At 35.6% G+C, this 13,311-nt stretch overlaps 1 protein-coding gene across 2 annotated transcripts in view; it reads right to left on the bottom strand.

The window, feature by feature from the left end:
- Positions 1 to 13,311, bottom strand: part of SNTG1 (syntrophin gamma 1) — a 333,569-nt gene that overhangs the window by 271,149 nt on the left and 49,109 nt on the right. For both annotated transcript variants that reach the window (XM_047073716.1, XM_047073717.1), the window contains exon 3: positions 2,425 to 2,481. In XM_047073716.1, the coding sequence (XP_046929672.1) occupies positions 2,425 to 2,481 (57 nt within the window). The remainder of the gene's footprint in view (positions 1 to 2,424; positions 2,482 to 13,311) is intronic.

Here is a 13,311-nt window from a genome sequence, read left to right as displayed (position 1 = left end):
TCAGCCAAGATTTGGCAGGAGCACAGAACATGGCCCATTGGCTTTGACTCGTAACAGCACATATTGGAGTGTTTTAGTGTTTTCGGACCAAAAACAAATGGTGGCCATTTTGTTACCTGTTAGTCAGGCTTTCACAAATAATTTTTTGAAAGGTAAAACTGAAATAATATCACCATATGTTCTCAGTACGATGAAATTCAGGAGCACCTGTAGAAGTCTTCACTATATTAGTTAATGTCTTTTTAACTGTCAAAGATGCACCCTTCCTTTTGTTATTTCCAGTGGAGATAGTCAAGGTTTTTAGTCAATAACTCTCACTACAAAATCTCCAGTGTGTGCCAGCAGGGATTAGTTAACTGAAGCAAATAAGGATAAGATATACACTCATATATTTATGGGAATATTTATATTATCGGTTCAAATTGTTCCAGCAATAAGTATACAAAAAATAAATAAATAGACAAAAAATAAATGGTCAAAGTTAAAACATTAATTCTGCATTCGGCTAAAATATTTTCTTAAATGGTTCATTATATATATATATATATGTGTATATATATATATATATGCAGTGTGTGTGTGTGTGTGTGTGTGTGTGTGTGTATACACACACACGCACACTAACAGAACAAAATACAGCTTAAAAATAAAAAAGCAAGTGTCAGAGGTAACTATTGAGAAAACCAAAACAGAAAATCCTAAAGAGAAACTTTTCATAATGACTGGGTAATAATCGAAATAATAAACTTAATTTTTGTATTTCTGATTAGTGTATCATAAGAATTGTAAGATAACTTCCTTTTTTGTCAGAATTCCTAATATATGGCACAGATCGCAATTCAAGCACTGCTTTTGTGGCCAATACTATGAATGGAAAATGCACACTCGTTTGATTTAGAAAATTAATCTATTTATTGATGTATAAGAGTTTTGTTTGGAATGAAATAATGAAAATAGTAAATAGACATAATTCATTTGGCAAAATTCCTGATATTTTAGAATCTGTTTAGTTAAAATTGTAGCATTTTAATAAAAATAAATAACATCATATTATTGAGTTTAAATTATAAATGGAAATAGAAAAAAAATAGAAAGGAAAATTTCCCTGCATAAAACTAATGTAGCTCCACTGTCAGAAAAAGAGTCCGACCTGTTAGGTAAAAATACTTATCTCAAATGAAACCACCTCTCGAGATTGGGTTTTATTCATATTTAGCTTTTGTTCTCTCTCATGGACTTTTTACTATCTTTAGTGGTATCTTTAAACCCTTCAAGCAATCCCAATAAATATCACAGAAAAAAACAAAAACAAACAAAAAAAGCTTGTCTGTTGTATCATATAATTCCCATGGCATCATTTCCACTTCTTATAACTTGTACTGCAAACCTCCCTGGATTTAGCTGATGGACGATAAAGTGAAAGTTAAATACATATTTTAAAACTAACATTTTATATAGTAATATTCTTATCACTTGACAACACAATGCTATTCCACGCTGGTCCATTTTTCTAAGTCATTTTCATAATGTCAGCTAGAACTGATAGTCACCAAATTTAGAGCTCCACTTTCCAAGCATATATAAACTGAGCTGTGTTAAAATTTCATGAAATATATACCTGAGATGTATGATTTTCACCCTACGTGGGCAAAATACCTAACCCCCTGGCTTAAGATAAAGTTAAATTTCATTTATCTATGCAAAGATGTAGGTTTCTAAAGGGCATTTAAAGACAGCAATTAACTTTTCCAATATTTATATAATTTCCCATCCTTTTTAAATTTCTGTTTTGTTTCAATGACGATAAATTGAAGGTGTGGTACGCTTTTACTAGTCAACCACAGCCACAGAAAACAAAGGCATTTAAAATTCATTAATAAATGGAAGTTAACAGGATGGTCATTTTAAAAATAAATCAGATGCTAAAACTGTGTTTACCCTATTTACTTGGCATTGTGACATGAAAATTTGCCGATTTCTACAAAATAAAAATAAAAATGAAAACGACACAAAAGAAAAAGATGAATAAAACCCAACTAACATTTAACTGTTATTAGTGTAAAACTTGTTCTTGCTCCATTCACTGGGTTGGGGGGTGGGGGCAGTAGCTCCTCCCCTGGCTGGGTACAGGAAGATACGCCCACAGCAACACCAGATCTGACATTTTAGGTGGTCCCAGATAAAGTTAATTACCTATCTATGTTCAATGCCAGGTAATATTCCCAAATACTTTTTCTAAGAAACTTTCTAAATCAAAAGTTGGCCAAGGTTTTCTGAGAACCTACCTACTTTATGTCTCAGTGCAAATATTGAAGATTTTGCTATAGCCATATTTGTCTAATTATTAATCACCAAAACCCAAAATACACAAAAATGCATGCATTACAGCACAGCCTTTAAGGATAGAATGGAAATACAGGTTACCTTGATGCTTAATCCAAAGCCTCCTACAGTTTGTCTTCTAATGGTCACCGTTCTTTCCTGAAAGACAGGATTTTAAAAGTGGTTAGCATTTCCTAATACTATACTTACACACCATTTTCTTCCTCAGGGTTCTGTTTCTGCTCCTTAAAAGAGAAATATTTTGTGACAGTGTATAGGCTCTAATTCTTGCAACAAATGGGGCAATTTATAATTTTCAAATCAAAGGTTAATTTATTTGTCAAGATAAACGAGACTGTACTGTTAGTAAAGTTCTAAACTCGCAAAAATTAAGTTCCTTTCAATGACTTTTTTGGACATATTTTGGAATCTTAACTTTTAAACCTCTTATTTTCACATTCTATATTCTTGTTGTCTAAGGAATGACAGGTTTTGGTTACATAAAAATAACTCAATGTCAATGGCAAATGTTATCTTTGTCAACCAAGATCTTATCTCCATCACAACCGAGTCATCTTGCTTGTGGAAACTTGAGAGCTGAGCTGGGAGGCTGCCATGTCTCCGCACATCAACTATTCATGTGCATGTCTGGGATTGAAACTGACTAAACCAGATTCAAAATGATGGCTTGTTTGGAAAAAGAATAGACATTACACTTAACTGATAATGACAATGGTATTGTCAATTTTCAAAATCAATTCTCTTTTTCCTTCCACAGTGGAAACAATAATTCAATTGCTGGTGTATGAAACAAAAATCACAAAGATCTCCACTTGGGCAAATCCTCGAATTTCCAATAAATTCAATATTACTCTGTTTTGGGGCAATCATCTCTACATAATGCATATTCTGGAGGCATATTGAAAGGTTGAAAGCTTTTATTTATAACGTTCTTCATTTATCTATAACTTTCTCATCTTTTTTAACCTCCCCCTATTTATAGTGGTTTGAGATACCGCCCCCCCCTTCTCTTGCTCTATCTGGGATAGATGTTGGTTATCTGATCCCCACACATGCCCAACCTCTTTGGCTACACTACCGACCTCCAAGTCTAAATACTGCTTTCTTTCTTACTCCATGGTTTTAGAGGGGCTATGTGGAACAGATGATATTATTTAAAAAGAACAAGGAGAAAACCTGGAAAATGTGTGCTTCTGATGTCTCTTCCTAAGTATTTTAAGGTAATATAAAAAACAGTCATTTTGGCAGATATATTCATTTAGCCGAATGTTTAGATTTCATAAATAAAAACAAAATAACGCTTAAAGAATAAGATCACTATACCAGAAATTGAGGTATATTAACTGTTATTTATTTTGAATCAACAAATAAGCCTTTATGGTTGGAAATTGGTGCATAGTAAGAAAAAAAAAACTATTAGTGCAAATGAGTAGCATTTAATTATATAAATTTTCTTTTTGATCATGTCCTAAGTAATTTGACCTACCTTAAAACTACAGATTTTACTCTTATAACCTGTCATCAAATGATGTTTTCAAGCCCATGTTAAAATTACTTACACAAATTAAGTGTATAGGTGTATTGCAATTTATGCAAAGCAACGTGAAATATAAAACACACTATTCATGTTGGATAACATCATAAACTCTACTTTTTTATTATTTTTCTTAAGTAGGCTTCATGCCCAGCATGGAGCCCAATGTGAGGCTTCAACTCACGACTCTGAGATCAAGATCTGAGCTGAGATCAGGAGTTGGATGCTTAACCGACTGACCCACCCAGGTGCACCACTACATTTCTATTCTTTTTTTTTTTTAACGTTTATTTATTTTTGAGACAGAGAGAGACAGATCATGAATGGGGGAGGATCAGAGAGAGAGGGAGACACAGAATCTGAAACAGGCTCCAGGCTCTGAGCAGTCAGCACAGACCCCGACGTGGGGCTCGAACTCAGGGACCGCGAGATCGTGACCTGAGCCGAAGTCAGACGCTTAACCGACTGAGCCACTCAGGTGCCCCTACATTTCTATTCTTAAACCAACTACTATATCAGTCCACATTAGTGAAGTCGTAAGCAGGAGAAGATGCAGTGTTTAAGAACTTTTATTGCAAAATGCATGTAAATAGGGATACCTGCATGTACACAAGCAAAAGGTAGACACATGCATTATACACACACAAAATCTCATTTAAGATAAATATTTATTGGAAATGTCCTTTTGTTGGACAGGATAAGAGAAATATGTCATCACATAATTTTCAATTATTTCTCATTAAAGGATTAAAGGAAAGCTGTACATTGCAAATAATGGATTTGAAATCAAAGAATCTATCAATGACTCAAATATCCACAACTCAATATGTTTGGAAAATTACTTAAGCCCTCCAAATCTGTTTTTCCAAATCTGTAAAATTTGTTTTACAAATTTACAAAATCCAACTTTGTTTTGAGGATTGATATTTGTGAAGGACCCAGGCATATAGTAGAAGCTTAATGAATACACACACACACACACACACACACACACACACACAATCTGTTATTCTAGACAGAAATTCTTAAAGTCACTTAAATATCTGATCGGTATTTATCCACTTTTTATTCCAATATTAAATCACAGAGTAACTCAAATACTGGAAGACTGACTCAGGGATAGATCAATTAAATGGTTATCTTTACTCTTATAAAACAGACAGGCATACTATTTTTTACAATACTGCCTATCAAACTAACAGGTTCTTATATGGCAGTTATTTTCTTAATTCCATTTCTGTAAGGAAAAAATGCTTGATTCCTTAAAATAAGATTCATCTTTATTTTCTCAACATAAAGAATTGAGTCTGTAAAAGCAAATGCATTTTATTAGTAAATGACATCATTCTACAACATCTCGCATGGCAATCATTAGTCACAAGGGCAACTTGGTGAGTCAATTCTATTAACCAGCCAAGTGTAGGCTGAAACACTGCTTTCCTTTGAAGGGACAGCAGGCATGGCGGGGTTATCAAAGGTCTATGCAATGCCTTTACTTCTTTACAAGACTGACCTCCAGTCTTTGGTGGAGAATATGTAGAACATGTTCCAAATCAAATACAAAATTGCTGATGCAGAGAGGAGTTTGGAGAGACTAAAGAGTCAGCAGTAACTGTTGAAAATCTCAGAGGCAGCACTTATTTTAATGTATTTTAAACACACGGGCACACACTCATGCTCATGAAAACCCCAGCCAGCACTTTTCTATACTATTGCTTCATTGGGTTACTTTTAAGAAAATAAGGACAAACAAGCAAGGCAAGTTACTTCGTGTTTTAAAGCCAAATCTTTAAATTTGTCACTGCAGGTAGCAGGAAGTCTGGAATGGCAAATAACTGTTCCCAGTAGGGCACCTTGCTGATTTCTCCCCAATCTTGTGTTTGTGTTAGCTATACCTTCTCTCGCCTTTCCACCTTCCCACATTTGGTTCCTCCCCCCTTCCCCCAAAATAACTTTCTTGAAAGGCAATGTAATGAATTGTTTCGGCTACTCATCTCATAAACCAGAGAATTTCTGGAAGCTGATCTGAAGTTGTATTAGTTACATCTTGGGTGTCATAAAGCCATTGCCTAGGTAACAGGGCACTGTCTTTCAGGAAACCAACGTATTATTGTTTGTTTTAGTCTTTAAAACACAAAATCAAGAAAGGTGCCCCCATACACTCATATATATATATATATATATATATATATATATATATATATAATTTATTGTCATATTGGCTTCCATACAACACCCAGTGCTCATCCCAACAGGTGCCCTCCTCAATGCCCATCACCCACCTCCCCCTCCCTCCCACCCCCCCATCAACCCTCAGTTTGTTCTCAGTATTTAAGGGTTTCTTATGGTTTGCCTCCTTCCCTCTCTGTAACTTTTTTTCCCACCTTCCCCTCCTCCTGGTTAAAAATCCTTTCTTTAATCTTCCTATTCCTTATAGATTACAAAGGATGGAGCCCAGGAATAATGTTGGATTTATAAAAGACATTCTGTACACCTAAATAATCAGCATTAACCTCATGACAAAAAACTTGTTTTAAATGCTTAATTCGCTTTATGTAAAAATCTATATTATCACCCCCCTGCCCTCTAGAATAGTATGTTTGAAATACTCTATGTATACTGTGTGAACCATATGGTAACCAAAATATAAATGTTAGCAATCACAAAATGTTACTATTATATATCTCCAGTATAGAAATGTTTGAGACATTAGGTGAAAGGAGGAGGAAGAAGTGACAACAATGCAGACACTAGAGAGAGTATCAAATGGGCAATTGTTTGCATTGATTATGTGGGGTGGAAACAAGGTATACAAAGAAAGAGATAAGGAATGTCATTAGCTCTTTTTGACAATTCAGAAAGAGTGAACAGACTTGGGAAAGGAATAATAACAAAGACTAGGTATTGAAAATCAACCATGTGCACTGACAGGGCTCACGGCACTTATGATTATTAAAATACACTGTGACCTTGACTTTTTTTCCACTAACTTTTTTGATAGCTGAACCTGTGTTTCGTTCACAGTCTAAGCCTAAGAATTTAGCATAGGGCCTAAACCAAAGTTAGGTATTCATGCATTAAGTGGGGGAAAAAAAAAAAGCTTTTGCAAGATCTTCCAAGTAATCATCATAACAGTACATGGATGGCATAGGCAATATTTTCCTAATTTGGAATAAGGAAACTAAAACGCAAAGGAGTTAAATTAACTTAACCAAGATCCAAATCATGATTTAAATGAAAGTATCTCTGATTCCCACTGTCTTTTCCATAACAACAGGCCTGTGATAACATGAATAATTGAGATGAAAGAAACAAAGAAACTGGAAAATTGGGGTGGGATGTAATAAAAACAGAGGGGACTGTGAGAAACCGAGTGTTTTCCCTCTAAAATCAGGAAGAAGGCAGGATTCCCCCTCTCACCACTCCTGTTACATTGCGCTTGGAGGCAGCTTGTGCATATGAGGTAACAGGCATACAGATTAGAGAGGAAGAAACGAATGGTTTTGTTTTTTGTCTATGTAGAAAATCCCAAAGAATCAACCAAAAGCTCCTGGAAATAATAAGTTATTGTAGCAAGGTCACAGGAGATAAGGTTAATATACAAAATCCAATTTCTCTCCTATACATCGGCCATGAGAAATTAGAATTTGGAATTAAAATCACAATACCATTTATAATAGCTCACTAAAAAGTTTTTTTTTTTTCAACGTTTATTTATTTTTGGGACAGAGAGAGACAGAGCATGAACGGGGGAGGGGCAGAGAGAGAGGGAGACACAGAATCGGAAACAGGCTCCAGGCTCTGAGCCATCAGCCCAGAGCCCGACGCGGGGCTCGAACTCACGGACCGCGAGATCGTGACCTGGCTCAAGTCGGACGCTTAACCGACTGCGCCACCCAGGCGCCCCTCACTAAAAAGTTTTTATTTGGTATAAATTTAACAAAATAAGTAGAAACTTCCATACGGGAAACGACAAAACTCAGAAGAAAGAAATCAAAGCAGATCAAAACAAAGAGATATTTCATGTTCATGGACTAGAAGACTCTTCCCAGCTAGCTCTATAGAATCAATGCAGTCCCAATAAAATTCCAGCAAGCTATTTGTAGATATTAATAAATTGTTTCTAACGTTCACATGGAAGGCCGAAAGACGTATAACAGCTACCACAATATTGAAGTAGAAGAAAACGTTGGATAATTCAAGATGCCTGATGCAGGACTTACTATAAAGCTACAGTAACCCAGACAGCATCAACTTTTTAAAGACTAAACACATAGACCATTGGAATAGAATAGAATGTCCCAAAACAAGATAAAACAAAACCAACCAAATAGTCAATTGGTCTTTGACAAAAGAACAAAGCAGTTCAATGGAGAAAAGAAAGGATAGTCTTTTCAACAGAAAAAGAAGAAAGAAAAAGAAAGAGAAAAAAGAAAGAAAGAAAGAAAGAAAGAAAGAAAGAAAGAAGAAATATCTAGACATGAATGCCATTCCTTTAATAAAAATTAACATAAAATCGATCACAGATCCAAACATAAACACAATTATTATAAAACTTCTAGAGGAAAACAGGAGAAAACCTATGACTTTGGGGTTGGCAGTGAGTGATACAATACTAAACACATGATCCATAAAAAACACTTGACGTTGAAACACTTTAAGATTAAAAACATCTACTTTGTAAAAGATACTGTTAAGAAAATAAAAAGTGATAGATTGGAAGAAAATATTTGCATAATGCATTCTGATAAAGAACTTGTTTCCAAAATATATGAAGAACTCAACACTTAGCGAGAAAATAAACAATTAGAAAGTTGCCAAAATATTTGAGCAAACACCTCATCAAAGAATATATAGATGGCAAGCACGCATATGAAAAGATGTTCAACAGCATTTGTTATCAGGAAATTTCAGGTTATGAAATTTGATGGGGCACCTGGATGGCTCAGTCCATTGAGTGTCTGACTCTTGACTTTGGCTCAGGTCATGATCTCGTGGTCATGAGGTCAAGCCCCGTGTCAGGCTCCCTGCTCAGCATGGATTCTCTCTCTCCCACTCCCCCATTCATGGTCTGTCTTTCAAAATAAATAAGTAAACTTTTAAAAATACCATTACACATCTATTAGAATGGCTAAAATTCCAAAACATTGGCAATATGAAGTGAGATATATTATCATAAGAATTGTCACCCCTTGCTGGTGGGAATTCAAAAGACAGTTTGGTAGTTTCTGACAAAGCTAAACATAGTCTGAACAGATGACATAGGAATTGCACTCCTACATATTTACTCAACTAATTTTAACATTTGTGTTTACCCAAAAGCCTGCATGAAAATATGTATAGCAGCTTTATTCATGATTGCCAAAAACTGAAAGTGACCAAAATGTTCTTCATCCATAGGGGAAAAAAAAAAAAAAAAGATGCTACATCTATACAATGAAATATTATTCACTAACAGAAAGAAATACACTGGCTAGCTTCAAAAAGACACGGAGAAACCACAAATGTATACTACTAAGTAAAAGAAGTCAGTCTCAAAAGGATACATACTATGATTCCATTTATATGACATTGCGAAAAGGCAAAACTATGCAGACAATACAGTGATCAGTGGGGCCCCTGGGTGGCTCAGTCAGTTACACGTCTGACTTCAGCTCAGGTCATGATCTCAGAGTTTGTGAGTTTGAACTCCGTGTCAGTCTCTGAGCTGCCGGCTCAGGGCCTGGAATGAGCAGAGTCTCTGTCTTCCTCTGTCTCTCTGCTCCTCCCACACTCACGCTGTCTCTCTCTCTTTCTCAAAAATAAAATAAGCATTAAAAAATTAAGTAAAAAAAAAAAAGAAAAAAGAAATAATCAGTGGTTGCCAGGCATTCACAGAGAGGGAGGAAAGGTTGAATAAGTGAAGCATAGGGGACTTACAGGATAATGAAACTATTCTTTTAGATATTACAATAATGGGTACATGGTGTTATGCTTTAGTCAAAACACATAGAACTTTAGAGAACAAAGGGTGCATCTTAACATATATATGTTTAAACGAGTCATTTAGGAAGATAGGGGATCCAAAGAGGGAATAGCAGCTATGACAAAACAATCCCAAATTTCATTACAAATGTATGTAACCATTTCCTTGAAACGAATGGGGGGGCGGGGGACGCACTGACCTAAGTAACTTTGGAAATGAATGGAGTCTGCAAGACAAATGCTAGAATAAAGACAAAGGGAACTGCACATGGTACTGTATTCTAGTTGATAAAATTGTTTCACATGAAGGTATGGCTAATAATTCTGATATTGCTATACATATATGTTGAAATTAAACAAGTAAGTGGATGGTGGAGGGAAGGAACCGGTTTGTCACTGTTGGAGTGGAGCAAGGGAAGAAGGTGAAAACAGTCCATGGGGTAATGGAAGGTAGTTAAAGACATCAGTATTAACTCTCATCTGGTGTAATGCAGATACAGAGGGCTACATACAGAAACATTTATAGATATGTGAATATATACGGGTTATTTTGTCCTTTTAAAAATGGTTTCACACGCGTCAGGCTCTGGGCTGATGGCTCGGAGCCTGGAGCCTGTTTCCGATTCTGTGTCTCCCTCTCTCTCTGCCCCTTCCCCGTTCATGCTCTGTCTCTCTCTGTCCCAAAAATAAATAAACGTTGAAAAAAAAATTAAAAAAAAAAAGGGGTGCCTGGGTGGCGCAGTCGGTTAAGCGTCCGACTTCAGCCAGGTCACGATCTCACGGTCCGTGAATTCGAGCCCCGCGTCAGGCTCTGGGCTGATGGCTCAGAGCCTGGAGCCTGTTTCCGATTCTGTGTCTCCCTCTCTCTCTGCCCCTCCCCCGTTCATGCTCTGTCTCTCTCTGTCCCAAAAATAAATAAACGTTGAAAAAAAAAATTAAAAATGGTTTCACAGAGATACAATTTAGGTACCATAAAACCAACCATTTAAAGCATATAATTTGGTGGCTTTCAGTATCTTCACAGAGTTATGCATCCATCACCACAATCAATTTTAAAACATTGGCATTTTTCAAAATTACCCCATATCCCTCAGTCCTTAAAGCCCATCTTATCCTTAGGCATCCACTCATCTCTTTCTATCTCTGTAGATTTGCCTCCTGTTGGCATTCCCCATAAATGGTATCACACCGTAGGTAGTCTTTTGTGTTTGGCTTCTAACCACGATGTTTTCAAGAATCATCCATGTTGCTGAGGGTTTCAATATTTCATTTTTTAACATTCCACTGCATGGGTATACCGCATTTTATTTATCCATTCTTTCACTGATGGACATTTAGGTTGGGTTTACTCTTTGGTTATTATAAATAATGCTGCTATAAACTTTTATGTGCAAATTTTGTGTGTACATGTGTGTTTTTTTTTCTCTTGAGCCTATACCAAGGAGTGAAAGTGGGAAATGTCAGACTGTTTTCCAATATGCAGCTGTACCGTTTTACATTCTTACGAGCAGTGTCTGAGAATTCCAATTTCACATCTTCACAGACACCTGTCTTTATCTACCTTTGTGATTATAACTATCCCAATGGCTATAAAGTTGTATCACATATGACTCTGATATAAGATACATATGTACTTGATAGCTAACAATGTTGAGCATCTCCTCATTTGCTCATTGGACATTTACATAAATCTCCTTTGGAAAAACATCTATTAGAATTATTTCAATGTGTCACCATGCTTTACACCTCTGTTGTCTTCCAGGAGTTTTATATTTTAGCTCTTATATTATGTTGTTGATCCATTTTGAGTTAATTTTTGCAAACGATATGTTTCCAAATACGTTATTTTGCGTGTGGATATCCAGTTTTCCTAGCACCATTTGCTGAACAAACAATTTCCCCCCATTGGTCTTGTCACCTTTGAAAATCAATTGACTGTAAATGTGGAGGTTTATTTCTGGACTCTCAATTCTATTTCAATGACTATATGACTACCCATATGCCATATGTGGACATATCTCACACTGTCTAGATTACCATCTCTTTAAAACTGTTAAGTTTTAAAATCAAGAAATGTGAGTGTCTCAACTTTTGCAAAACTATTTTGGCTATTCTAATTCCCTTGCATTTTCATATGAATCTTAGCATTAACTTGTCTATTTCTGCGAAGAAGTAAGCTTGGATTTTGATACAGATTGATCTAAAAACCATTGTGGAGGCATTGCTATCTTAACACATCATTAAGTCTTCGGGTCCGTGCAAATAGAATGTCTTTCCATTTATTCAGATCTTCTTTAATTTCTTTCAGTCATTTTTTTTTTAGTTTTCAGAATATATATTTTGTACTTCTGCAAATTTATTGCTAAGTGTTTCATTCTTTTTTATTCTATTTTTAGTGAATAATGTTATTTAGAGTTTAGAAATCCTTTGTTGTAAGGAAGCAGTGGCTTTCTTACTGAGAAGGCTTAGGCATTAAAGTCACCTCTTAGATCATTTCACAAAATCTAAGCAGTTAAGAGAATACGTTTAAAAATATTCATTTTTAGGGATCATATTTAAAGGACATCTGGGGTATCTTGCTTCCTTCCCTTTAGTTTTACTCCTTGGCAAGCTTCACAGAATCCTTCTCCTGCTACATTGACGGTAGAGAAAAGGAGACTGACATTCCCCTAAGCCTGTTGGCAAATATAATTTGCAGTAGGTCCTTCCTATCTGATTTAAATAGCTAGACGTGGGGGTTGTTTTGAAAGTTAGATATTTCCTGTTTATTTTTAAAGTTCCCATTGCAGACAATTGGGAATTGTACCTTTCCACCTTCATTTTTCTCCAGCATCTACAAAATTGAATCTTCTGGGACACCTAGGTAGCTCATGCCCAGTTGGTTGAGTGTCCAACTCTTGATTTCAGCTCAGGTCATGATCTCACATTTCATAACTTTGAGCCCCACTTCGGGCTCAATGCTGATGGTGCGGAGCCTGCAGGGGATTCTCTGTCTCTGCTTGTCTCTGCATATCTCATAAAATAAATAAAATAAAATAAAATAAAATGAAATAAAATAAAATAAAATAAAATGAAATGAAATAAAATCCACCCAAATCTTTTAATCTTTATAGCTCTGTTCTTACAAATGAGCCTTTATAATGTAAAAAGAGATACACAGATGTCAACTAACTTGACCAAGGTCAGTCAGCAGTGAATCCTTTATATTGAAATCCAGGTGCTGTGAGCTTCCAACTATGTGTTCATCACCTGCTCCATTCTGTCTCTTATTTCCCAACACTTATTAAGATATGACAGCTCTGAGAAGCCCTGTACTAACCATGCTACTTCTTTTTGTTTAATCTTTGTTTCCTTAACTAAAAATTTTGTGATGTGACTTCTAATTGATTCAGGCACATATATATTTAAAAGGTCATAAGAAACAGAGATTCATTCACCCTTAATCACCTAATAAATTGTGTTTGAATATG

This window comes from Lynx rufus, unplaced genomic scaffold (genome assembly GCF_022079265.1).
Source record: "Lynx rufus isolate CCGP_SWC_20201006 ecotype Redwood Valley unplaced genomic scaffold, mLynRuf1.p SCAF_12, whole genome shotgun sequence".
NCBI classification, from domain to species: domain Eukaryota; kingdom Metazoa; phylum Chordata; class Mammalia; order Carnivora; family Felidae; genus Lynx; species Lynx rufus.
This window is presented reverse-complemented; position numbering and strand designations above follow the sequence as displayed.